Here is a 27951-nt window from a genome sequence, read left to right on the forward strand (position 1 = left end):
GTTAGGCTTGTCCAATGCCCCGGCGATGTTCCAGCGCCTCATGAACACCGTGCTGCATCCTTTCCTCAGGAGGTGCGTTCTAGTCTTTTTCGACGACATTCTAATCTATAGCCGTTCCTGGAGTGAACATCTGCAGCACCTGCGCGCGGTCTTCGACACACTGCGGGCGCACCAACTCAAAGTGAAGAGTTCCAAATGTGCCTTTGTGACTTCCTCAGTGGCCTATCTCGGCCACGTGATCTCAGCTGACGGTGTTTCCATGGATGGCGACAAGGTGGCCGCGGTGACCGCCTGGCTGCAGCCGCGTTCCGTGCGCTCCCTGCACGGCTTCCTTGGCTTGGCCGGCTACTACCGGCACTTCATCAAGGACTTCGGCAACCTGGCGGCTCCACTGACGCAGCTCCTCAAGAAAGAAGCCTTCCTGTGGACCGAAGCCGCCGCGACCGCGTTCGACGCCCTCAAGCGCGCTCTGTCCACGGCGCCTGTTCTGCACATGCCGGATTTCGCCCAGCTGTTCATGGTCGACTGCGATGTTTCAGGGACGGGGTTTGGTGCAGTACTCCATCAAGGCGCGGGACCTCTGGCATTCTACAGCAAGCCGTTCGTGCCTCGTCACCTCAAGATCGTGGCCTACGAGCGTGAACTTATCGGCCCGGTCCAAGCCGTCCGCCATTGGAGGCCCTACTTGTGGGGCAGGCCGTTCGTCGTCCGCACTAATCACTACACCCTCAAGTTCATGCTCAATCAGTGCTTGTCTACGGTTCCGCAATACCAGTGGATCAGCAAGCTTTTTGGTTTCGACTTCTCCATCGAGTACCGGCCGGGGCGCTTGAACACAGTCGCCGATGCCCTATCCAGAATGGAGGTCGGCCAGCCCAGGCTTGCGGCGCTCTCGGGTCCGACGTTCAGCTTCTACACCAACCTTCGCACCGAGCTAGAGGACAACACCGACTTGCGCCGCCTCTGCGACACTATCACGGAGACTCGTGGCGCGTCGACGAGGGTCTCATCCTCTGCGGCCGCCGCGTCTTCATCCCAGCGACGTCGACCGCGTTGGCCACCGTGCTCCAGATTGCCCACACCAACGCCCATGAGGGCGTTCAGAAGACGCTGCACCGACTCCGTGCGGATTTCGTCGTCGACGGCAACCACCGGCTGGTTCGTGAGTATGTCCGGGCCTGCGCTATCTGTCAGCGCAACAAGACGGAGTCGTTGCACCCAGCGGGTCTCCTACAATCGCTCGACGTCCCAGCGCAGGTGTGGTCGGACATCTCCATGGACTTCGTGGAAGGCCTCTCCGAGGTACATGGCAAGAGCGTCATCCTCACCGTCGTTGATCGCCTGTCCAAGTATGCCCATTTCATCGCCCTCGGCCACCCATACACGGCTGCTTCAGTGGCACGGGCCTTCTTCTCCAAGGTGGTGCGTCTCCATGGGTTTCCCTCCTCGATCGTCAGTGATCGTGACCCGATGTTCACCGGTCATGTGTGGCGTGATCTGTTCAAGTGCGCCGGCGTCCAGCTGCGGATGAGCACGGCCTTCCATCTGCAAACCGATGGGCAGTCGGAGGCTGTCAACAAGACGATCGCCATGTATCTGCGCTGCATCACCGGCGACCGACCCCGCGCATGGTTCGACTAGCTTCCTTGGGCGGAGTACTGCTACAACACGGCCTACCACTCCGCGCTGCGTACGATTCCGTTCCAGGTCGTCTACGACCGACCTCCCCCGGCGCTCCTTCAGTACACGGAGCACTCGGCGCAGACCTTGATGGTGGACACCCTCCTACAGGACCGCGACGCCTTCATCATCGAGGTCCGGGAACGACTATAGCAGGCACAGGAGTACGCCAAGCGCTACTACGACGCCAACCACTGGGACCTGACTTTCGACGTCGGGGACTGGGTGTGGCTTAGGCTGCTCCATCGGCTGGCTCAGTCTCTGGTTCTGGGGTGCCGTAGCAAGCTTAGCCTGCGCTATGCTGGGCCGTACCAGGTGCTGGAACGTGTGGCCGATGTGGCTTATCGTCTTCTATTGCCGGAGGGAGCGCGCATCCACGACGTGTTCCATGTCGGCGTTCTGAAGCCTTTCCATGGAACCCCGCCTGCATCGACTCCGGCTCTTCCTCCCCTGCAACATGGCCGTCCTCTCCAGGCGCCGGAGAAGGTGCTGCGTTCCCAGCTTCGCCGTGGCGTGTCGTTCATCCTCGTCCAGTGGACAGGCCTTCCTTCGGCTGAAGCTACGTGGGAGCCAGTGGCGGCATTCCGTGAAGCGCATCCTACGTTCCAGCTCGAGGACGAGCTGTTTGTCGACGGAGGGAGAGATGTTATGGTCGGCCAAGTCTACGAACGCAGAAGGCGCAACGCTAGTGGCTAAAGGCAGAACGCAGCGTGCCGCTGCGTTTGTTGCACGTTTCCTAGATTCTAGGAGTTGTTATGCTTCAAGTTTGTTAAGATATTTTGTATAAGAACTATCATCCAAGTAATGGGGAGATCAGCCAAAGATAGAGTTTATCTCTCTCGCTCCCTGGCGTTCCACGCTCGCACACTCTCCTCCCGTCGCGTCGCCGGCCAGCAGGACGGCGTCGCAAGCTCGACCCCGGCGAGAGCCCTCACCGCATCCTCCTACCTCTCATTCATACTTCCTCCGTAGCACACACAACACCATGCTTTCTTGATCTTGGACATGGTTAGTCTCATGATATTTGATGAGTGCCATCATGCAACAGGTAACCACCCTTATACAAGGATAATGAAGGTATTATGGAAAGACCACTTTTTCGTTACACTTACAGTTACGAAACACTTTCTTTTTTTCTTGTCCCTTTTTAATTAATTAGTAATTTCTATCATCTTTGCCTTTTGAACTGGAGTTCTATCACAGATCTGAGCATAAGCCAAACGTGTTTGGTATGACAGCATCACCTGTTATAAGGAAAGGCAAGTATCAATGATAAAAGTATATAATGTTCTTTATATGTTTCAGACATCACGAAATTCCCTGGTTTGTTAACTAACATCTGAAATGGCTGAACTAATGAACTTTGTGTCAGAAATGGAATTTGAGCTGGCAATTACTGAATTGAATCATGCTGTCATGTAATAACATTGTTGAGATTTGAGAAATATGATGATGATGTTGGTGGGGACTTGACCTTACTTGATGAAATATACATTAGCAATTAACCAAAACATCACAAATGATGGCATTTGGGTCACAAAATAAAATCTGAAACGATCAAGTGAAGTAACTAGATATTTATAGAGAAATTCCAAGGATATAATCCTTGAAAGTGCTTCCACCATATACTGTCGATATTCCTGCAATTTTGTCTGTTCCATAGCATGGATTCCATATCTTCCCTTTTGCAAATGTTTGCTGACATTTTGCCATTTTATTTTTTATTTTCTCATTTGTACAGGCGTCTCTTCTGATTTGGACTGCGAAAATCAGCTCTCTGAATTGGAAAATATTCTAGATTCCAAGCCCCCCCCCCCCCCCCCCCCCCGTCTGAGCTTTTCTTTTATTTTTTCCAAGCTAGAAGATGAAAACTGTATAATTGTATGCTACTATTTAGATCTTTTTTAGGTGAGATATATCCAATTTTCCATTGTAATAACATGCTCCTATTTGCAGATACACACTGTGGTGGATAGAGAAGAGATTGAACTTTGCGTTCCTTCGGCAAAAGAAGTGAACAGATACTATGAGCCAAGAACTGTTTCTTTTGAATATTTAAGTGCAGAACTAGAAATTTTGTATATCAAGGTTTGATAATCTTTAATTCCTTAACTCTGTTGTTGAAGTCCTTACCAAAGTTTTTAAGAATAACATCTAAAATCAATCTTTTTATCTGTGCAGTACGATGTGCTGATAGCGGAATTGCATTGTAGACTGACCAACCAATACAAAGATGCTGATCAAATAACAAAGGAATCACGGAGGCGTCTCTCTAATTCTTTAGCAAAGATTTGCTATTGTCTTGAAGATGTCGGTCTTCTTTGTGCGAGTGAGGTATTAATTAGATTGGTTTTGAGATATTAATGTTTGCCCTTGTTTCTTCTTCTTTCGACTGTTATCTTTTTGGGCTTTTCCATTTATGTTTTCATTCATTTATTTGTAGAGCTCCATGGCATTTATTTGGCTTATCTTTCTCGTATAGGCTACTAAAATTTGCATTGAAAGGGGTCACAGAAAGGGTTGGCTGAAGGGAGGCGGTGACGCCACCGATCAGCAAAGTGATGCAAATGGATCAGGCTTGTTTGCAAATTCAATGATTCATATGAAGTTCTTTGAGGAAGTGTTGAGTATAATTGATAAACGCCTCCAACAGCAACAAGGTGCGACTACTTAGATAAAACTAATTCAATGCAGTACTAATTGCTAAGGTGTAGCATTGCAACATCCTATATTGTGTATGATGCATCGACATTGATTCCCTGATATTTCAGGAATTGATGCACTTTTGAACTCAGAGAGTGGATGTGTGGAAGCAACAAAAAGGGGCTATATTTCACCGAAGCTCCATGAGCTCATCCATGTATTTCTCTCTTTCAGGTGAAGTGATATTTTTATTAACTCTACCTGCTCATTTCCAACAATGTGCAGTTACACTGACATGGCATACGTCTGTGTCTAACAGTGACTTTGATAATGTCCGATGCCTTATTTTTGTGGATCAAAAGATTACTGCCAGAGTCATTGAGCGTACTATGAAGAAAATTGCCCCAATCGCATATTTCAGAATCTCTTTTCTAACTGGTGGGAGTTCTTCTGTGGATGCACTGACCCCTAAAGAGCAAAAAGACACACTCGATTTGTTCCGCTCTGGAAAGGTATTTAATATCTGGTCGAGTGTCAACATTTGAGTAAACTGAAACATTGTTCTCATGATCTGACATTGTTTATTCTTCCCCTCCTGAAATAAAATGTAGGTCAACTTACTATTTACTACAGATGTTGCAGAAGAGGGTATCCATGTCCCAGACTGCTCGTGTGTAATACGATTTGATTTACCAAAGACTACCCGCAGCTATGTGCAGTCACGAGGACGAGCCCGACAGAAGGACTCTCAGTACATACTAATGATTGAACAGTAAACCCTAATCTATATAATTGTCTGGACTACTTATACTTGTGGTGGTACAATGATTGCCATGACAATGAAATGATTACAAGAAGCCATAATGTCATTATTCTGTGCAGGGGAAATGTGAAACAAAATGACTTAATATCTGCCCTTATGAAAAGTAAGACATCGATGGCCGAGATTGCTTCAAACCGAGAGCCTGAGGATTCACACCCCAGTTTCTTTCCCACAGAAGAAATAAATGAATACCATATAAGCACAACAGGAGACAAAATAACTACTGATTCCAGCATCAGTGTTCTCTACCAGTACTGTGACAAACTTCCAAAAGACAAGTATGGTGACTACGTTTCAATTTTATTGTTTTACATGGCTATACATTCAAAAAAAATCTGCCATACAAAGTTTCTGTTTGGTGTTTTTTCTTTTCCTGTGTAAGATTCTAACCCAATTTTCTGACTTTCTTGCTCATGTTGAAGGTACTACACCCCAAGACCCACGTTTCAGTTCACCCATTATGGTGATGGTTATGTGTGCACAGTAACATTACCATCTAGTGCCATGTTTCAGCTTTTAGTAGGTCCAAAAGCAAGAAGCATGCAGAAAGCAAAGCAGCTTGTTTGCCTTGATGCATGTAAGAGGCTGCATCAGCTGGGAGCACTTGATGACCACCTTTCTCCATTGGCTGAAGAGCCACCATTAGAAAATTTCAGCAAAGCTAGTATCTGCTCATCAGGTTCAGGTTTAGGTAAGTCCTAAAGATATTTCTATCACACACTTGTTTGTAATTGGCGTGCACACTGGAGCTGATTTTATAATGTTTACTTATTTACTGAAAGAAACAATCATTATCGCTAACAACAGGCATTCTCAAAGGTACAACCAAACAGAAAGAGCTGCATGGTACTGTTAGAATTGATCTCCATCAGTTGGCCCAACGTCCAACTAATCCCTTGACCTCGCGTCCTGATTGGGGGCCCAGCCCAAGACGAGGCTGGTGGGCCCCCGTCGCACAACCCTATAAAGAGGAGGTGGGGACTGGCAGCTCAAGATATGAGGTTCATCGCCGCCACTGTTCCCCACCTCAAACCCTAATCCGATCAGAGAGGGAGGACTGCAGTGGCGGGAAGCACCACCGGCGCAGCTACTCCACTGCACCGCCACCACCGTGTCTTCACTGCAACGACCGTCGCCGCCCCTGCGCGGATCTTCACCGAGGAACGCGAGATAGTAGGCACTTTGAGCTCCATAGGAGAAGGTCTCACCCCTCTTAGTTTCTGTTATTGTCCTAGATCTAGGACCCCCTTGTACCATGTAAAGAAAAGAGCAATGAAATCCCTCTCGATTTGTGCACTGTGTGATCCTAAAAGTCTAACATTGGTATCAAGAGACTACTCTACCGAGTAGATCGAGTGTTGGAAAGAAGGATTCGTCCTCGAATCGAAAGAATAAGAACAGATCGAAACAATTCGATGCAAATCGAAGACAGAAAGGAAAACCTAACCCTACCAAATGAAAAGGGTGGTGGGACTCACCCGCTGTCGCCACCGCCGGCCTTGCTGCGCTTGTTGCTAACCCAAGGCGGCCCACGTACTACCGCCGCCGCGCGGGTTGGACAGGAGCCACCGCGCTCGAAGAACTCTGCCCCGCCATGCGGCTCGAGGCTCAGGGCACCGTCGCCCAGTCTGCTTGACAGCGGCGTGCTCAGCCGAGGGCAAGCACGAGCACCGGCAAGGGGACCGGTGGCGGCGCCATCACCTCCCTCCCTGGTCGCCATGGACGGCCGCCCCTCCGTCTCGGGAGATAGAAAGGGGAAGGAGGGCAAAAGAAAGAAGAAAGGAAGCCCGGCCTTGCGTGCGGCCATGGCAAGGGCCATGGTGTGGCGACCGGCCTGCCGCGGCGTGGCGGCGGCCGCCGGCTAGAACCGGGAGAGAGCTCGGGAGGAGAAAAAGTCGAATGAAATTAGGGTTTCAAGTCGAATGAAACTCACGCGTGGCCGTCCGACGGCCAAGATCGGCCAGCCGCTACTTGGGCTAGATTCAGCCCATGAGGGGGTCACGCGCGGGCCAAATTCTTGGCCCAGGCCCATGTTGCAGCCTGGGCGCGGGGGGAGAGCGCCGCTCGCAAAGAGGGCCTTGGGCCGATTCTCAAGCCAGGCCGAAAGCACAGTGTCAATAGCTTTAAGTTTTTCTTTCCTATTTCAGAAGTATTTTGAATGATATTTTGATAAATATGATTAGAATTTGATCTCCATTCAATTTTTGCACCAACGTGTATATTGTTTAGAGATTGAGAATATACAGTAATGCTTCTGAATATAGAATAGAATTTTACATGTGTTCACTGCAAAGATTTAAAGTTGTTGCTCTTATTTTTAATTCAAACCAATGGGAGAATTATTTTTAAGAGCATGATTAAAGAACTTACTTTGAGTAAGTTTTGTACAGTTTTATCTCTATTCAATTTTGAACCAATGAGATAAACTGTTTAGAGAGAAAATGAGTACGAAGTACTGTTTCTGAAAAGAAAGAAAAAATTTTCACTGGATTAAAGAAAGAAAGTTTTCCACCGCAAAGGAAATGGTTTAATCTTTCAATTAAGTTGGAACCAACGAGAAGATTTAATTGGAAGATTAGTCTTAAAAGTCTTGAATGTGTTTTTCCCTGTGGGTAAAAGATAGAAAAACTTCCACTGTTTAAAGTCAAAGTTGATTTTTGGTATTATTATGCCAATTGAAGTCTTAAAGTTGAGCCTTACTGGAATTGAAAAGATAATTCTCAAATGAGAGAAATTTAAAGTTAATTATTGTATTGTTATTTTCTGACCAATGTTGATGATAACAATATTATAATTTTTTTTCTTGAGTCATAGCTTAAAGTTTAAAGTCTCCGATAAATGTTGTATTGAAATGACCATTTCTCAGAGAATAGATAAAGAACTGCTCTCAAACTAGAGAAATGTATTTTTCCAGTTTGCGCTGCAATAAAGTTGATTATCCTCTAATTAAATTTTAACCAACGGGAGAATTTAATTTTGAGGAGTAAATATATCTTTTTTAAAGTTTATTGAGTTTTTCATACGTTAATTCTGTTTCTACCCAACGGTGATATGGAATTAATGTAAAAGAAATATGTTTTATTCTATTTATGCCCAACGGTGATATAGAATAGAACTTGAAGTTTCAACTATTGTCTTTTTAATTATTGTCTTCTCAGACAAAGTTTTGCATGTAGTCTTTCTTGAAGGGACAAAAGAAAATAACTGTGACTCAGAAAGAAAGAAGACCATCGCATGAGAAAGTGTATTCTATTTAAAGAATGGCTTGAGAAGAAAAATATTTATGGATGTTGATCCAAGAAAAGAAGATACAACAATAAGAGATCGTTTTTGAGAAATGCCTCTTATGTACTATCTATTACGAAGAGTTCATTTCGAGTTCAGTCAAAGTTGTGATAAGTCATACATGTTTAATTTGACCAACGTCGGATTAAGCATGTGTGTCATGGAATATTCAGATTTATTTCTGAATTTGATATGAACCAATCCTGACATTTATGTCTGAAAAAAGCATAAAAATACCCGCATGACGGGGCAAAGTTGGCATAGTGCTAATCCTGCATGGCGGGAGAAAGTTGTGATGACTCATGTGCTAGTTTATCTCACACTGGGAGAAAAGTTTGGAGTAGCTTTGCTATTCTAGAATGGATCAGGCACTTCTATTGTGTCACAGTGATTAAGCACTCAATGATTTTAAGAAGAATGGAAAGTTATATACGAACCTCAAGATAAGAAAGACATGCGAGCGTGACTTGCTAAAGTACTGGTAATAAAAGACTCTGTTGAGTTCGTGAAGTGAAATGAGAAAAAAGTACTGCCATATCGAATAAATGACTCTATTGATTTCTCAAAGTAAAATGAATAAAAGGTACTCCCATACGAAGTAACAAATTACTTGATTCTGCATATCGTAATCATTCGGATGAAGTAAGTAATAAAAATTTCCTCATTCACGAAAGTTGTGAATAGTTTTCGAAATTGTGGCAGAAAAGTTCATGCCACATTTCGAGGGGGAGAAATGTGAGACAGTTAGAAAGATACTCCCCTGTAATATGCATTGAAAACCAAGAGATGATCTATTAAAGAATGAATGTGACCGTCAAGGGGAGTACAAACGGTCATTATACTGATACCCCTATGAAAAGAAATGGCTAAATTCCAGTATTTATGCTGGACGACCCTCAAAGATAGTAAGATGGTGCTTACGGAGCACATATAAAGTTTTTAACAGATGAAACTCAAATAAAGAGATTTACTGATACGCCATATTTACAAAAGGGCAAAATTTGGAGGAGTATGGTATGCAGAAACCTAAGACTTGAAGAGAAGAAGGAATGTGTGTCCACTTCAATGATTCAAGAACAAAAGTTTCTCATGCCTACTGATGTTGTATACAACACAACAAAAGTTTCTCATGCCTATTGATGTTGTATACAACACATGTTGTTAGCTCTTAAAGAAAATAAATAAAGTAAAAAAGAATCTTGTTATGCAGGATCTCATTAGTCCATTGCCTTTTGGCAAAAAGGAGCAAGAATAGCCCTATACAAAGTAAAGAAAATCAAATGGATGTTGATTCCAACCATTTGAAGAAGTCACGAGAATTCCATGGGTTAAGTCCATGGAAAAAGATGTGATTCCTGAAAGAGCCATCACAGTAGGTTATAATGGACCTACAAAATGTCAATGTGACTCCAGAGGGAATGTTGAAGGATATAAAGCAAAATTTGGGACAAAAGTTTTAGTCAAAGAGAAGAAAGAACATATGGAATACCACAATACTAAATTCATTTATGGATTGAAGAAAGCCACGAGACGGTGGTATCTAAAGTTTAAATAAAACAATATGAAATTTTGGGTTTTTCCAAAAGATCGAGGAAAATAGCTTTTAAGGAAAAGTAAAAGAATGGAGAATCTAATTTCCACACCTTAAATGAAGATAACATCCTACTTTCTAGTGGTGGTGGTATTAATATATTGTTATAGATAAAGAATTCTTGTCCTCATGTTTTGATCTCGGTGATGAGTTTTTCATTCTACAATTGAGACTCATCGAGATAAAAGAAAGGGGTATTATGGTTATCATAAAGGCATACTCAGAAATGATTCTAAAGAAATGAAGTATGCAAAGAAGTGAACATGCGCCTGTTCCTATCGTCAAGGGTGATAGTTTTGAGAACCATAGTGTTCCAGGAACCAATGTGAAATGGAAACAGATGCATATGCTTCAGCTGTTGGAAGCTTTATAAGCGCGCAAGTAAAGAACTTACCCTGACATATTTTGTGTCTCCGGGTTATTTTGGCAAAAGTACAATCCAGATATAGATCACTGGAATGAAATTGAGAATGTTGGCCTCATGCTAAGTTGGAAAGATCAAGTACTCTCAAAAGGTTGTGAGTACAAAAGTAGAACTCGTGAAATGTGTAGCGAAATCCACAATTGTCGCTAACTTTCACACTTGGAGGTTTTGTGTGGAAAAACTCCAAAAATAAAGCAATTATGATCATTGTGATGCAAAGATATGGTATAGCATGATACGAGGCTGAGGGACAGGTAAAATGGTTAAGAGAACCTGCACCCGGAGTTAATAATGGTTGACAACAGCGATAACCATTAAAGTAGTTTGCTCCTATGACAACGAGTCAACTGTGGTGCCAGACACATTGACAACAAGTTATACGTTGTAAAGGAGAAAGTCCGGAATCATGATTGAAATGCATTGTGAGTTTAAATGACAGACAAGTGTTCGCGGATCCGCTTATTAAAGGCTTACCGCCCAGTGTGTACAGAGAACACGCAGTCGACATGGGTCTATGGTATAGCCTATACCTTCCGGACAATAAAGGGCCCAAAGTTGAAGGATCTATTTCAGACAGAGACATGTATTGTAGCTGTTGAATCTATCGGCAATTGACCGTGACGATAAAGCTGCTCTATGCATTATCTGTGATGAAATATGAAAAGAAATAAAATGTATAAAGTTAAATGGTATAAGATGAGATGAAGGGGGAGAATGTTAGGTTGATCTCATCCGAGTCTGGCCCAACGGCCCTCTCGGACCCCTTGACTTGCGTCCTGATCGGGGACGCCCAGCCCAACATGGCTGGTGGGCCCCTGTCGTGCAGTGCCGTATAAAAGAGAGGCCGATCAGTAGCTCACGACATGAGGTTCGCCGCCACTCTGTTTCCCCACCGAAAACCCTAGTCGCTACCCGACCTTTGCGAGGCACTGAAGCGATGGGAAGCTCCACCGGCGTCCTCTACTCCAGCACGCTGTCGACCTCGGCATCGACACCGTGACGGTCACTGCACCGCATCCCCACGCTGACACCCCTGCGCACCTCGACGACAATGCGTCATGGATATCACAGAGGCAACGAGAAGGTATTTTTCTCTGTTAAAGGTTTACCCAAATCGATCTACTCTTAGGGATCCAAAAGTGTATCTAACAGGTACAACCAAGGTTCTTTCTATGTCTGGCTCTTGGGCTTCAGATAGAAGTGTTACTAAGCTTCAAGGCTACAAGTTGAATTTTATTTGTGATCAAGTTGGCTAGAAATACTCTGACTTTGTCCTGTTAATTGATGCAAATATAGCAAAAGAAGCAGCCACTTTGGATATTGATCATTATTTGCATGACAAGATGGTAAAGGCTTCGGTTTCTCCATATGGACCTCTTGAATTGGATGCTCAGCAGGTCTGGTCAAGTCCATATATCATTTATTTACCTTGCTTCAGATTAATTTCTTCTTACCTGAAAGATTCCTTTCCCTTTTCTCTTAGATGGAAAAAGCAAAACTATTTCAAGCACTTCTCTTTAATGGTTTGTTTGGAAAACTGTTCACCGGATCAAAAGCATCTAAAACCCCAAGGGAGTTTATTCTCAAGAAAGATGATACATTCCTTTGGGACAATGCAAATATGTATTTGCTTTTACCTGTGGATCCTACTCTGGATTCTCATAAAAGTGTTTGCATTAACTGGAATGTGATTGATGTAGCAGCTACAACTGTTGGACTTATGAGAAGCATTTATTCGGAGGACCAACAGAACCTGATTGATAAGCTTAATCCTGAAATTAATGGTGGAGATCTCATTCATTTGGCCAACAAGTCATGTAAGGTTGATGATCTTAGAAATATGGTAGTCCTAGCAGTTCACACAGGGAAGATGTATACTGCTCTTGATGTAGTTGATTTATGTGCTAATAGCACATTTGATGGTGCTTCTGATAAGAAAGAATCAAAATTTCGGACGTTTACAGAATATTTCCTGAAGAAGTATGCTAAATCTTTTGCATATTAATATACTCATTCTAGTAGACAAAAATTAACCCACTCATAATCCTCACAACCTTCTTTAATCAAAGATCAGATATGAAGGTCCTTATCTCTTACGTGCGGTTGCGCGCAACTCTCCACATGGGGCACGCGAAGATGATCCTGCGGCGTGCACGAACGCGCTTGGTTCTGCGGTGGGGAGTGGAGAACCAGGGCGGCAGAGCACGCAAGGCGAAAATAATGCTGCGGCTTGCAGGAACTGTGCCGGGAGAGGGACTGTCGCGATATCTCATCGTGTATACTTATCTGACTAGAGTACTAGACTTTGTAGCCTTTCGAGAATGTTTGACCACCTTTCCTTTTCGTCTGTTCCTAGCAGCTCGTTTATTTCCGGTCGTTGCTGACATGCTGCATCTATCTTCTGAATTTCGGAGATGGGTGAATTGCCACGAACACTCCAATTCTGTGCTGTTTCTCGACACCATCGACCAATTCCCGTATCCCTACCGGCGATCCACCTATATTGTGTTCTGATGACTTTATCGACGTAAATGACACCGTACATGTGTGTGTGTGGAGGGGGGACCTAATCGTTCGTCATCTCCGCCTTCTTCATCTTGCCTTCCCAGCTTCTGCGCCGCTGGTCTTCCATCTTGGTTGACGGCTGCTGTCACTGCGTTGCCTATCTTCCATCCACTGGGGTCCACCCCCTAGGGCGGCAGTGCTTCCACACAGTTTCGCCTTAGCCACCGGACAAACCGCCTTCACCGCCAGACCACTACTGCCGCCAGCCTCTCCTATGTAGCCCACCTGCTATTGGTTGGCAATCCAAAACCCTAACCCCGCCACCTCGATCATCACCCAATTGGCGGCCGCTCCACCCGTCCCCTCACCTACCTTGGCGACGTGGCGAGCGGCAAGCCTTTGATGGACCTTCTGCGATCTATCAACTTCCACCCGTGCGCATCTAACATTTGCGCATTTGAGGACACCCTCCCTACCGTTGTGTAAGCGGAAGATCGACCATTTTATTTTTGAGAAACCAGGTTTATATTTCATATAAATTTATGATGGCTTACATTCCAGCACTTACAAATATATCCTAAAAAGAAGAAAAAATTACATTCAGATCTTTGTAAGCTTCTCCCGGTCGTGGTTGTGGAAGATCGACCATTTGACCTAAAAAACCGCACAACCCCATATGCCGATATGCATGATGGGCCTCGCCTCGGAACATCTCAAGCACGGGCCTTTGACGATTATTACGGCCCAGGGACTTTTTGATGTGTCGGGATTCCGACGCAGTTCACGCCACCTGGAACCGACCAACTTGTTCGACTCGCCACGCGCCGCCAAGCAGTGGCGGACCCAAAGGGTAGTTCGGGTAGGCCCAGGACTACCCGAAAATTTGGCCCAAAAACTTTTTAATTCTTCAAAATAGTGTCCAAACTTGGCCTAACAAATCCCTCGGCCCAACTGGTCACCTCTCCCTCTCTCCGAGTCTCCCTCAGCTAAAGCCTGAAGGTCCCGTTCGGCCCTTCCCCTACCCCGACCCCGAGGGCGGCCGTCCGCGCGGCCCCATCTGGCGACCTCCCGCCGCCAGCTGCCTGCCGCACTGCGCCCGCGTCCCCTGCGCGGCTGCGTCCTGCTGCTGGGCGCCTGGGTGGGCGCTGCACGCACCGGCAACGGCCGCGGTGAACCCGGCGCGCCGGCGCCTCCCGCCTGGCCGCTTCCAGGCTCCAGCCATCCCGTGCACACGTGCGGCCGCCGTCCGGACCCTCACTGCCACTAGCACTGGTAAGTACTTTCTTTTATAAACTTGAAGCGATTGTCAAACCGGTGATTGTGATTTCATCTCAATCTCACTTAATGGAAATATTTCTCTATTTTTTCACAAACATTGCACTTGAGTCATGAAGAATGGAAGCATTGCCCTTCTTTTTAAGAAACATGAAGCGAAAGCAAAGAAGCAAGATTGCTTCTTCCCCACCAATTTCAGTTTAATGATGACAGTGGTATAGGCTCAAATTAAACTCCATTGTGTGATGGCAGTGGTTCACGTTCAGCTGTAGTTGTGGATGATGCTAGTGGTTTAGATTCAAATCCACTTGTGGATGATGCTAGTGATTCAGATTTAAAGATGATATTTCAATTGAAATTTTTTTGCTAGGACTACCCTAGTTTCAATTCCTGGGTCCGCCACTGCCGCCAAGTGATGCGTCGCTGCTTGCCGCCAGCGAGCACGCTGCGGCGCTGAGGGGAGGTCAGCCGTCGCCGAGAGTCGAAGCCGCCATGAAGCTGGTAAGCATCAAGCTTTCCCTCTCTCTCTCTCTCAGGCCAAATATTCAGACCCTGACCCTAACGCGCGCATCCTCGCAGACCTGCTTGTCGACCAGCGGCGGCGGCGGCGGCGGTAGCTACCACTCGCCGGCGAGCCATCTCCTGGAGATGGAGGGGCTCCGCTTCCTCCTCGACTGCCCCATCGACCTCTCCACCCTTGCGGCCTTCTCCCCAGTACCCCACACCGGTGGTGAGGGGGCCTCATCCGCGCTGTGCCGCACTACTGGTCGGCAGCGGCGGCGGCTGTCGCGAAAACAGGCAGCGTGGACGCCGTACTCGTGTCCTCCGCGACGGGAATGCTCGGACTCCCCTTCCTCACTCGGCTTCCCGGATTCGCGAACACCAAGGTGCATCCCCTGCTGCTGCTGATGCTTACTCTCATTGCGTAGCATACTAGTTTGTTGTTTTGTTTCGGCTGTTGCTCAATTTTTTAGTTAGTCCTTGAATTTTCTGGCTGTTAGTTTAGCCCAGAAGGATACTGTTTGGTACTTAGGATCGGTGCTACAAAAGGATAGCGACGTTGACGAAGATGTTAGGCATAAAATTTCAGCTGGCTGGTTGAAATGGTGTTAAGCTTCTAGCGTCCTTTGTGACAGGAGGGTGCCACAAAAGCTAAAAGGCAAGTTCTATACGACAGCAATTCACCCGGTGATATTATATACGGTGCTGAATGTTGGTCTACAAAAAAGTGACATATCCAGCAACTGAGTGTAGCAGAGATGTGGATGTTGCGGTGGTTTTGCGGGCACATAAGAAGGGATAGATTCCGGAACGAAGCTATTCGGGATAGGGTGGGGTGGCACCAATTGAGAAAAAACTTAACCAACATCGGTTGAGATGGTTTGGACATGTCCAACGGAGGCCTCCTGAGCCGCCGGTGCGTAGTGGAGTTCTAGAGCGGGCCAATAATGTAAAGAAGGGTAGAGGTAGACCTAAATTGACTTGGCATGAGTCAGTCAAGAGAGACAAGGATTGGAATATCTCTAAAGAGATAGCTTTGGATTGGAGTGTTTGGAAACTAGCTATCAATATGCCTGAACTGTGACCTTTGTTTCTTTTGGGTTTCATCTCTAGCCTACCCCAACTTGCTTGGGAAAAAAGGCTATGTTGTTGTTGTTCTTGTTGTATATGAAGTTGTGTTTCAACGATTTTTTTGAACAAGTTATTTCAACGATAATGAAAAATACCTCACTCCTGCAGCAATACAAAGGGCATGCTCATTGGCCTGGCCGTCACTACATTGCAAATTGGTAACCTTCATAGGTAGCACTATGTACTAGGAAGTAAGGCATAAAATGAAATATATTGGTGGGAACATTTGAACTCAGTTTTTTTAATCAATAACAGCGCAACATGTTTCTCCTGTATGATTAAATGTGTGATGCTCAGTGTAAAATATTCTATAAGGTGAGAACTTAATCATCTTGCATTTGTTGATTGTCCTGTATTGCTAGTTTTATGTAACAGAGGTAGCAGCGAGGATTGGAAAGCTAATGATGGGGGAGCTGGTGGAGATGCACCGTGAATTTGTAAGGTACTATGGGCCAGATACGGATGGGTTACCCAAGTGGATGGAAGCAGAGAAACTCAATGAACTACCATCAGTGTTGCAAAAGGCAGTGACTGAAGACAGGGGAAAGGATTTAATTTCGCTGATGCCTCTATACAGGTGCGTTCTAGAGTGCCTTCTAAACTGTGCATATATGGTTTTTCTTCCTGCAGAATAATTTATATGTTAGAAAGCTTGATACAGTGCACTTTTGTCCTCAACCTTTGATATAGGAATATAGCTCTAATGGACTAATTAAAGTTTGTTAGTCCTAGGAGTATAATAGGAGCGAATAACATCCAATCATCAAATCAGCTGAATCTAATAGGACACGAGTTGGTAAGGAATTTTGTCTCTCAAGTAATAATTTTCTCTGCCATATGTGAATCTAAACCCTGATCTGAGTGTAATACCCAATTACCCATATCACAACTTGATTTTAGTGAAATAATACTAGCAAGCAGTGAAATTATATGCAATCCATGATAAACGATCATTCAAAAGTGAACTTTTTCTTGAAATATACATTTGATTCATGGCATGTCCAAACACTCAAATTCACACCAAAATAATAGGAGACACTACTAAATATTAATAGATACCCAAGTTTGATTTGATTTATATGGTAAGTTAGTAACACCTGATTCATTTTTTAATTCTATTGTCACTTGAACTCAATCATTGTGTGAGTCTGATATCACCTTTTTAACTGATTATGTTTACACCCCTAGCCGATCTTAATATTGTCTTTTTTTTGCCACTTAGGTATCTGCATTTTGCTAGTGTCTTTGTTGCAATGTACAAGAATATTCTATTAGATTCACCATGATGATGCCATCACTAGTTGATATCACTGTTTTGTTATCATGGTTTTGGTTGATTTAATTGGATGGCATCTACTTGGCAGTCAGGGAAACATAGAAGAATGCATGCAGACAATACAGCCTGTTAAATACGGGGAGGAAGTTTGCTTCAATGGCATATTTGTGCTGAAAGCCTCTAGTTCAGGCCTGGAACTTGGCAATTCTGTTTGGACAATAAAAGGTCCAAGAGCTAGTATTACCTACTTGCCAAGTGCAGTATTTGTGTCGGCTCATGCATTAGATTTGGATTACAGCTCTCTGAAAGAAAACGATGTTATTTTGTTTTCGGATCTCTCATCCTTGAATGAAATGGATGAGGATACTGAGAAACTCGATGAGCATGCAATGGATGAAACAGACCCTTCGTTACGTCGCCATTCAGTGTTGAGGTATGCTAGTATTTGCACTTCTGTTTTGCCTGAAATACATGTCTAGTTATAACCTTCATGCTTTCTTTGGTTTAAATGTTAAACATAAAATCTTCCAGTGATGATGGTGCTGATGCGGATGAAAAGATCCTATTCCTTTGCAACAGTGATGACATCACGGAGGAGGTTGAAAGAATCAGCTTTATATGCTCATGTATCATCAGTGCAATAAAATCTGGAGGCTCTGTTCTAATACCAATAGGCCGCCTTGGTGTTATTCTTTTACTCCTGGAGCTTATATCGGAAACTCTACATTCTTCCAGCATCAAGGTAATTGTGTCCCATGTAAATCGTATAGTGGATCCATTCTAGAATACTGTAGCATTTAATTAATTCTGCATGAGAATCTCAGCTCCCAAGGTTCGTGTAGCTGGCTAGCATTCACGTCAATACTGCCCTGTATCTCTAGTTCTCTACTTATGATGTGCCATGTTTTTCCTAATGTGGACCATGATGCCAATATGATAATTCTAGTGTTTAGGGATGTTTAACTATGCATATGATTCAAGTATGTTAAGTTCTTCACTGATAAGGAATGACTAATTTAGTATTTGACATAGCACTACGTGTCTACCCTTTATAGAATTCCACACCATGAAATGTGAATATTGTGTCAATGTTCTGCAGTAATGCCCACCTTTTCTTACATTATTCTTTTTCTTGTCCTTTGTCTGATTATTGTTCTTGTCTGAGTCAGGTACCCATATTTATGGTTTCTGAAACAGCAGCAGAAGTAATTGCCTTTACCAATGCCTTGCCTGAATGGCTATGCAAGTCACGCCAAGAGAAGGTTTCACTTTGGACTCTTGAGTCTTGAAACATGAAAGTAAAAAGGTCTCACTTCATTGCTTGGTTATGATGCAGCTATTCTCTGGCGAGGCATTATTTGGCCATGTGGAGATTTTGAAGGAGGGCAAATTATTTCTGTTCCCCCATCTACACTCAAAGGGCCTGCTGTAAGAATTTTATAAATTGTGATTCACAGCTATCACATAAAAGACTTAGGGTTGCATGATTGGAATTCTTTTTTGATCTTTGCTACTTTTCTTATATATGATCACTAAAGGCTTTGATCTTAATTTTATTGAGCATATGAGCTCACTTATGCATCCATATGACAATATGAGCTCACTTATACTTCAGTAACTGTTTTTTACCATATTGTTTGCTCCATTGGTTCTGCTGTGTGACAACACTATAATCATGACAGGGCAGCATGGAAGGAGCCTTGTATTGTGATTTGTCCACACTGGAGCCTTAGGCTTGGCCCGGCTGTACACTTGCTTCGTCGCTGGCATGCAGACAAACGATGCCTTCTTGTTTTGGAGGTAAAGACTGTCAACCATTTTGCTGAACCTAACATGTAGTGTTACTGATTGCTGTTGTTGTGTTGCTAAAGTACATAAATCTTTATTTGCAGCAAGGGAATGATGCTGAGTTGAGTCTTAAACCTTTCATGCCCTTGGCGATTCGAGTCCTTGAGTGTTCTTTCCTTTCCGGAGTAAGGTATGTTGGAACTTAAAAGGTTGTGTTTCTGGTATGTCATGTCCTAGAGTATAAGTTAAGAACTCAACTTTTTATTTACAGGGCAGCAAAAATTGATACATTACTGGAAGTTCTCAAACCGAAGTTCGTAATGGTATGTAGTTCTTGTTTCCTCATAGCAACTAGAGCTACCTTTTCATAAGTTGTCAATCCATTCCTTATGGTCTACTTTATTATGCAGCTTCCTGAAGGTCTTAAGTCACGATATTCAGGAAAGGAGAGGGCATGGTCATCCTTGTATTACTCCATGGACAAAACCATCGAGCTCCCAAATTTTCAGGAAGAATTCGAGGTGCACTTGGCAACTGATGTTGCCTTGGGATTGCAGCCCAGGCAACTAAATGAGACCACTGCAGTGGCGAGATTAAGAACAAAGCTGTTTGCAAGCAGTGGACAGTACCAGCTGGCTGCTGCAGAGAAGCAATCGGATCAATCGAAGTGGCACTTGCTACACCGGGACGCTGTTGATCCAGATCGCTTGTTACCAGCACTACAAGAAAAGGGGATGGTATGTTCGTTTGATGCAGACGATAAGTCTGCAGGTGAACGCTCTGTTCTGATTACGAGTACAGGAGATGCTCTAGTGAAGATAACATCTAATAGGATGGTTATATACTGTGATGATGAGAGAACATCCAAGCATATTTATGATGCACTTAGCAGCATTTGCAATGGGATCTGACTTCATAATTCATGTGTAATTGTTGTTTGTCATGAGATTGAGTATGTGAATTGCCATGAAGTGTCATCTGAAATGTGTCTGAGAAAGGTTCCAATGTAGTGGTGGAGCTAGAACAAAGAATTAGGGGGGGGGGGGGGGCAGCCTTTGATAATTGAGATTCTAAACTAATAAATAGTGTTAAATTTACTATTCATCTAATGAAACTTTTGCATGGCAAGGGGGCCACAGCCCGGAATGGCTATACATCGCCCGCGCGATGTATAGAGAAGCCATCACCTGAAGCTTCTTCCTCATCCCCGGTGGGAGGCGGCGGCGAGCCAGGGAAAGGGGAGGGGTGGTTGGTGTGTGGGGGGGAGGGGGGCAGGGTGGTAGAGAGCGGCGGCGGAACTTTTTTCCCAGATTGCTGGGGCTTCCATGGCTGCCGTCCTTAGAGGAGGGGGTCGGGGGTGGCGGTGGCCTGGCGGTGGTGGCGGAGGGCAAGGTGGCGTGGGAGCGCCACCGGTCGGGCGGGGTAGGACCTCCGGTGGGCGGTGGGTAGCGGCGGGAGTGAAGAGAAGGTAGAGTGGTAGCGGCCGAGCAGCGCGGTGGCGAGAAAAGTTAGGGGTGGAGGCGCCGGCGGCGGCAGCGAGGAGGCGGGGACGAGCTTCGTGGGTCGTGTGGGCCTTCAGGCGATGGATGGGGATTCCATCGTCTTCGGCGATGCCTAGATGCGCTCGCCATAGTCTACTTTTGCCGACACCTAGCTCCGCCAGTGTTCCAGTGATTCAGTCTACATCCATCCAATTTAAGGATTACTCTAGTTGGATCTGATTTCTTGGCCCATGGACTAGTGAAAGCTACTTCCACTGCTGGGCCGGTTAGCCGTAGCCCATCTCGGGCGCCTCACTGAATCCCCTCTTCTTCACCTCAATGGCCGGTCAAGGCTAACCTTTCCCTCTCGGTCCTGGCGATGGCTGCCTCCCGCCGCCTCGCTTGGAAGCTGCCCTCGCTGATTTCCAGGCATCAGTGCCTCATCTTCCCGGAGACCGAAGCACCGGAACTCACTGAACCCTCCACCACCTCCGCACCCATCCCACTCGACCCCTCCCTGCCTATTCTCCCGCTCGCCGTCTCCCACCTTTCGCCGCCGAGCCCGCTCCCGATGCTTCCCTCTTCAAATGCCTCCTCCCCCGCTTCTCTCCTCCGTCTCCTCCGCCGAGCGCGTCACCACCCGCGACTCGCGGAACTCGACCTCCACATCCTCCTGGCCGCCACGGATGCGTCCCCCGCATTCCATCCCGACCACGGCCTGACATCGCTGCTCGCCGTTCGCCTTCGCGCCGCCTACCCTCTCTTCGGCGCCTCCTTGAGCTCGTTCTCGCCCGACGCTGCCCCTACGCCGACGACTCCATCTTCGCATGCCCCGAGCTCCTCCCCACCTTCCGCAAGGCCATCGTCGCCTTCGCTGCCTCCGGCGACATCCCCACCGCTACCGAAGTCCTCGCATCCCTCCGCCGCGCTGCTGACTCCCCACTCCCCGCCGAGTTCTACAATATCGTCCTCCACGCCCGCTCCCGCCTCCGCCGCCACGACGATGCCATCCGCTTCTATGGTGAGATGACCTCCATCTACCGCGTCGCCCCAGATGCCTACACCTTCAATATACTCATCAACAGCTTTTGCCGCGCGGAAGGCGTCAACAGCGCCAAGCGGTGGTTTGGCGAGATGCAGCGCCGGGGCTGCGCACCGACGGGCATTAGTTTCAACACACTCATGTGCGAGTTCATCAGAGAAGGCATGTACAAGGAGGGAATCAAGGTCGCACGCGAGATGCTTGAGCTTGGAGTCGGGCTATCGGTTGTGTCCATGGAGATTTTGATCGGTGGCTTGTGTCATGGTGGAAAGGCGGCTGAGGTGTTTGCTGAGTTTTTGGGGGATGGGGTGGTGCTAGAAGGTTTTGATTGCTTTGAACTTGTTGATGCTCTGTGCCGTGTGGGGAAGATGGACAATGCAGTGGAAGTGGTGGACATGGTATTGGAGAGGAATATGAAATGTTGTCTCAGCGTGCCTGCTGGCGTTACTGTTTTGGAGTGCCTGATGAAGGCTGGGAGGCTGGATAGGTTTACCAGTTGATGCGGATAATGATTGATCAGGGAATTGTTCCAGATACAATTTCTTGTAACTACATCTTTGAGACACTTTGTGAAGCAGGGAGGACAGCTGATGCGAACCAGCTTAGGGTGCTTGCTAAGGAGAAGGGTTTTGAGGCTGATAGTGAAACCTATCGTGTGCTGGTGCAGGGATTTGGAAGACAGGGGAGAAGGAAGGAAGGGGAGGCTGTGTTGGATGAAATGCTTGATTCAGGATTTATACCAACATTGTCTCTTATAATAGGCTTCTTGATGGCTTACGTAAGGAAAGATTTTGAGGATACAAGAGAATTTCTCAGGGGATGTGAAAGCACCAGACTGAAAGTATGTCTCTGGCTGAGAGAGAGATTCAGACTAGGTGGAGATTCCTGATGAGCCAGTGGTGTGCATAACTAGAAGGATACAAAATGGGAACCTTGAAATGAGGTATTGTTCTGAATATGTTCTTCAATTGAAAATAACTCGTTTCATTGCATTGCATGTACAAACTTGTTTTTTTGTTATCTCCATATAAACACCATGTTGTCTATTTTGTCTATGAAAGGACCTTAAGATGTCTAAAGGGGATGAATAGGCAATCTGTAGCTAAAAAACACTTTAAAACTGTCAGTCACAGACTAAACCCGGAAACTCCGGGTTTTGTGTTTGGAGTATCCGGAGCTCTTGCCCAGAGACTCCGGGTGTGAAATTGCGGAATGTAAACAACTAGAATCTGAGTGGGAAAAGTAGATCGAGCAAAGATACAAGTACCAGGGGTTCCTATAGGTGATGATACGCAAGTTGGTTCGCGCTAGAAACTTGTAAATGAGTAGATCGAGCTCAAACCCTAGAAAAGTGTTCTCACAAGCAAATATAAATGAAACCAAGTAAATGATGCAAGAGAGATAGAGATTTGTTTCCCGAAGTTCACACCCAAAGGTGCTACATCTTCGTTGAGGAAGGATTCAAGAGATGGCACTCAACAATCCCTTAACTCCTCTCCCAAGGGCGAGATCACCTCTCAAGCCCAAGGTCACTTACTATGGATTCCTCGGCGAGGAATGAAGCTTACAAACTTCTTGAGTTGCTCACAATCGCAGTTGAGCAATCACAAGCACGCCTAGCCATCTAGGAGCACAAGGCTCCAAGAGTAACAAACTTGAAATCCGCAGGCTTGACCAAAACCAAGTGCTCAAGAGATGGGAATGAAGCTCACTATCACGAATCCTTGCTCTTGCTTGACTCACTCAAATCTCCCTTAGGAATCACTCAAGAATGGAGAAAGGGGAGTGTGAGAGCTTTCTTTTGCTTGGGTGTGAGTTCAGTTTGTAAACTTGGCAAGAGAGATGGCTGAAGGGGTATGGAGGGGTATTTATACCTCTCCACCTGAAAACTAGCCGTTGGGTCAGGGTTACCCGGAGACTCCGAGTATAAGCCCGGAAACTCTTTCTTGAACTGAACAGGACATCCGGAGACTCCGGGCAACAGGGTCTGGAGTATCCGGCCCTATAGCCGGAGTACCCGAGTTTGGCAGAATAAAAACTCAGGTTTTGTTCTTTTGAGTGGTGTCTATGGTTCACATATGTTTTTCTAGGTTCTCTTGAGCACAAGTTCTAGATCAAAATCTTTGAACCAAGTCCCTCTTGATAGTACGGCGTTCCTATACTCAAATTTCAAATATAAAAACTAATTTCTTGAGTATGCTTGAGCACCGCCTTTTCATTCCTTTTTCGAGGGTTCTTGCATCGTCATTTGATTTACCTGTTCAACCTCATCATCTGCACACATGCTTAATTACACCATTAAATGTACATGTGTTTTGTCATTTATCACCAAAACCCACTTAGGGGCCTAGATTACTTTCAATCTCCCCCTTTTTGGTGATTGATGACAACCCACATGTAGCTCATTTGATAATTATTAAGCAGTAAACTTCTAGCATATGAGAGCTCCCCCTTAACGTATGCCATGAACTTGAATTTCAATTTTGACTTAACACGTCAACAATTGGCATATATTTCAAGAGAGCAAGTAACTCTTATATGTTCTACAGTGGGGTGAGCAGGTGAGTGCAAAGATCGAGTGTAATGCATATGAGAGGATATCCACACAGAAGAAAACGTGATTTTGCAGCAGGACCCGGAGACTCCGGCCAGGAGCCCGGAGACTCCGGACCAAGAAGTCCGGAGTATCCGGGCCCCCTGCACAAATCATAGAAAACAGCCATCACCACAAGTCTATTTTAACTCAAACTAGCACAAATTTCCTTAGAGCAGAGTTAAACAAGATAGCTAAGCACAGAGTAGCACTCATTACATAAGTTCTCACACCACATAGTCCTTACAAACGATCATAAGAGTTCGACACGATCACAAGAGTTCGAAACAAAATGAAAACGACCATAAAGTGTGATACATGGATACATGCCCAAATGAGTACATAAATGGCATTTTCACTCCCCCTTTGTCATCAAGTGCCAAAAAGGGAATGAAAAGCAACATAAAGATCTTCTAGTCATCATCATTTTGGGCGGCGTCCTTGGAAGTGTCCTCATCCTCCTCAGAGTCGGCGTGCTCACGGTAGTCGATGGGCTCTTCTTCTTCGGTCTCCTCATCTTCATCAAAGATCTCTTGGCCACTAGGAGGTGCGCGAGAAGAGGAAGTAGCAGCATGGTGACGAGGGGAACGAGCCTGACGACGAGCATGAGGAAGTGGAGCATGAGCAGCAGCAACAGCGGCCGCATCGGCAGTGTCCCACTTAGCAAATGGATCATCAAACTCCGGTAAGTCACGGTGTGCATTCAAAGGAAGTCCGAGATGGCCTCTGATCTCATTGATGGACCAAGTGTTCTCATGAACAACATGTGCAATGTTCCTGCACATCCCAAACAAGCTGCGGAGGGCTCTCTTCACAAAAGAACCATGATGACCATGGTGAGAGGAAGAGGTGACCCTCAAAGAAGACAGTGTGGGATCAAGTCTTGGGTTCCTTGTTGCACCGGCATGAAGTGGAGGAAGTGGAGGTGCATCACCAGAGCGGGCACGAAGATGAAGTGGCTCATGCTCGCAAGTCATCTGAAAAGTGACCTTTGTGACTCTCTCAATCATGTACATAATATATGGTGCAGCAGGGAGAGATTTCTTTGCCTCAATCATGGTCCTTCTTAGCTCATTCCAAATAAAATCCATGATGCAAAAGGGTCTGCCACCAGGCATAGTGCGAGGTAGAAGATTAACTGCATAGTACCTGAGTGCCGCTGGATCTCCATCCTTTGTATCAATGATGGCCCTAAAGAATTGATTCATAGTATAGTAGATTGGCAAAAGAGTGCTTGCATTTCCTTTTTGAGCCCAATAAGGATTGTAGAACAGAGTTGGCAACTGATATGGCTTGAGTTGCTGCTCAACATGAATAGGATCATGCTCCTCGTCCTTTGACCCGAGGCCAAGGATCCTAGAGAAGGTCATGTAGTCCACTCCATACCTCTCTCCCTTAGTGGTCCAGAAGAAAGCCATCTTTCTTTCATCATTGTATAGAGAGGAGTGAAATTGTGCCAAGATTTCCTCATTCCAATTATATCTGAAACCCATGATGTCATACAACCCCATTTCCTTGCACTTTGCAATGGCTTCATTGAAGAAAGGGTCATTCATGTCCTCATAGTATTTCCAATCCACATACTTGCATGGCACAATGGGTGCACTGGACTTTCTCATCACAATAGAGGAATAGAAGTCTGCATGTAGTTTGCACCAAAAACGCCTTTCAAGCCCCTCACATTTCTCATATTTGTATACATCTTCCTCGCGGGCTTCTCTGAGAGCGACATCTTGCTTGTAATAGTTTCTGGCCATTTCAACTGCGAATCCATGTACAAATTGGGGTCTTGCAAGTCTTGGACAGCCTGGATATGATCGCTGCTCAGGTGTGAATTCCACTTGCAGGCGAGGTGGAGTGCAAGGACAGATAGCATGAGTGATTCCTTGCTTTGTTGGATTGGCACGAGATAGAGGAGGAATAGGTCTATCTTGCATGATATAAGGAGCTTGCCTTGGCTCCTTAGCTTGTGAGCTGCTCCCGGCGGGTTCTTTGCCGGGACGACGACGGGGACGTAGTTCCCGTTGAGGTGGATTTGGAGGAGGCACATCATCTTGAGATCTAGGATCATGGCGACGTTTTTGTCTCCTTTGCCCAGCCTCCTCTTCTGTTTCCCCAGCACGCAACCTCACCAAGCCTAAGGATAGGAACATAATCAAGATTAGGATTGGATAGGCTTTGGAATGATAGAGATGTGCCAAGGTGTGTTCAGTCCGGAGACTCTGGGCATAGCCCCGGAGACTCCGGCCTAGAGGGTCTGGAGTATCTGGGCATATATCTGGAGTACCCGGACAAACCTACTCCAAAACCTTAGGTTTCAAAAACAAGGATTTGGCCATGGGATTTGTATGAAATTCGAGATAATAGACCCTACACATGCTAGGAAGAGATGCCCTAAAGATCATTCCTAGAAACCTATGGCATTGAGAGATCGGGCGATTCGAAGTTCAAAGTACCTTTGAGACCGTTGAGAGTGCGGGAACTTCAAATCCGAAGCCACCCCGGAGATTCCGGAGAGGAGAGCAACCTTCCTTCAAGGATTCACGAGCTCTTGACTATGGGAAGGTGCAAATTGCCCCTAGGGCTAGAGTGGAAGAGAGGAGGAAAAGGGGCGGTGCCGGCAGTAGAAAGAGATGGGTAATAGTTCACCCCGACCACCCCGCGGTATATATACATGGTTTTTACAATCCGGAGTATCCGGCCTCTGGGCTAAAGTATCCGGACCGTCCGGAGTATCTGGGCCCTGGGCCGGAGATTCCGGCTCCCCCTGAAGCTGAGCTGATATGTCAAAAAGGAGACTTGATCTTTATGAATTTTGGACTTGATACGATAGATTTTGATGAAAAAATCTAATGGTGTGAGACAAAATTACTTAGCTTGAGACCAGCCGACAAACAAGCAATAGGAATAATGATCTCAAGTAAGTAAAGTGAAAATCCAAACTTTTTGAAATTCTCACTTTCACGATTTATTTTTTAATTGAAATTTCATTTCAAAAGATCCTATATTAGTTTCACACAAGTATGTACAAGAGTTCAGGCTAGGTTACGAGAATCCAAAATATTTAGTTCACTCCTTAAAGCACAAAACCTTTGCTCATCTAGAGATTTAGTAAAGATATCGGCAAGTTGCCCGTCAGTGCTTACATGTCTTAAAGAAATATCTCCCTTAGCCTCAAGATCCCATAAGAAGTGATGTCTTATATCTATGTGCTTTGTTCGGGAGTGTTGCACCGGGTTGTTAGCTAGTTTGATTGCACTCTCGTTGTCACACAAGAGAGGAATCGCACTAAAATGACAACCAAAGTCACTCAAAGTTTGCTTCATCCACAAGAGTTGTGCACAACACGCACCGACGGCGACATATTCAGCCTCCGCCATGGGCAAAGCGACCGAATTTTGCTTCTTAGAGCTCCACGCTACCAAGGATAATCCGAATCGGAATAAACAAGTAGGTCGAAAGATGAGCCTTTGGGATACCACAAGCCAAGGTTAGGAGTGAAAACTAAATATCTCAAAATTCTTTTAACTGCCATCAAATGCTATTCTTTCGGATTAGCTTGAAACCTTGCACACATGCACACACTAAGCATTATATCGAGCCTAGATGCACAAAGGTAAAGAAGAGAACCAATCATGGAGCGATATAATAGTGTTCAACAAGGCGGCAGTCTGCGCCCACCTAGGCACACATAGTCGCTGGGCGGAGGGCTTCCGCCTTGCCTAGGGGGTAGGCGGTACCCTAGGAGGAACCCCCATGTCGACAGCAAAGGGCGGGCGGGCTAGGGCATCGGGCAATGGCGGCGGAGGCTCGCACGTCGGCTACCGTGGCAGCATGGACGTTGGCCCGTGGCAACAGCAAAGGAGGAGGCAGGGATGGCCGTGAGACAGAGGTAGGACGGGTCGCGGCAGAG

At 45.8% G+C, this 27951-nt stretch overlaps 1 protein-coding gene and 2 pseudogenes across 1 annotated transcript; all 3 read left to right on the forward strand.

The window, feature by feature from the left end:
• Positions 1 to 2685: 2685 nt before the first annotated feature.
• Positions 2686 to 12740, forward strand: LOC120653478 (annotated as a pseudogene).
• Positions 12741 to 15644: 2904 nt separating this feature from the next.
• LOC120654064 (integrator complex subunit 9 homolog) lies at positions 15645 to 19865 on the forward strand. The gene is made up of 9 exons (XM_039931654.1): positions 15645 to 16435; positions 17223 to 17567; positions 17666 to 17876; positions 18304 to 18396; positions 18471 to 18562; positions 18817 to 18934; positions 19027 to 19112; positions 19194 to 19245; positions 19333 to 19865. The coding sequence occupies exons 1-9, from the start codon at positions 16260 to 16262 to the stop codon at positions 19831 to 19833; spliced, it is 1674 nt and encodes a 557-aa protein (XP_039787588.1). The 5' UTR covers positions 15645 to 16259; the 3' UTR covers positions 19834 to 19865.
• A 917-nt stretch (positions 19866 to 20782) lies between these two features.
• Positions 20783 to 22507, forward strand: LOC120655714 (annotated as a pseudogene).
• Positions 22508 to 27951: the final 5444 nt, after the last annotated feature.

Source organism: Panicum virgatum, chromosome 1N (genome assembly GCF_016808335.1).
Source record: "Panicum virgatum strain AP13 chromosome 1N, P.virgatum_v5, whole genome shotgun sequence".
Taxonomy (NCBI): domain Eukaryota; kingdom Viridiplantae; phylum Streptophyta; class Magnoliopsida; order Poales; family Poaceae; genus Panicum; species Panicum virgatum.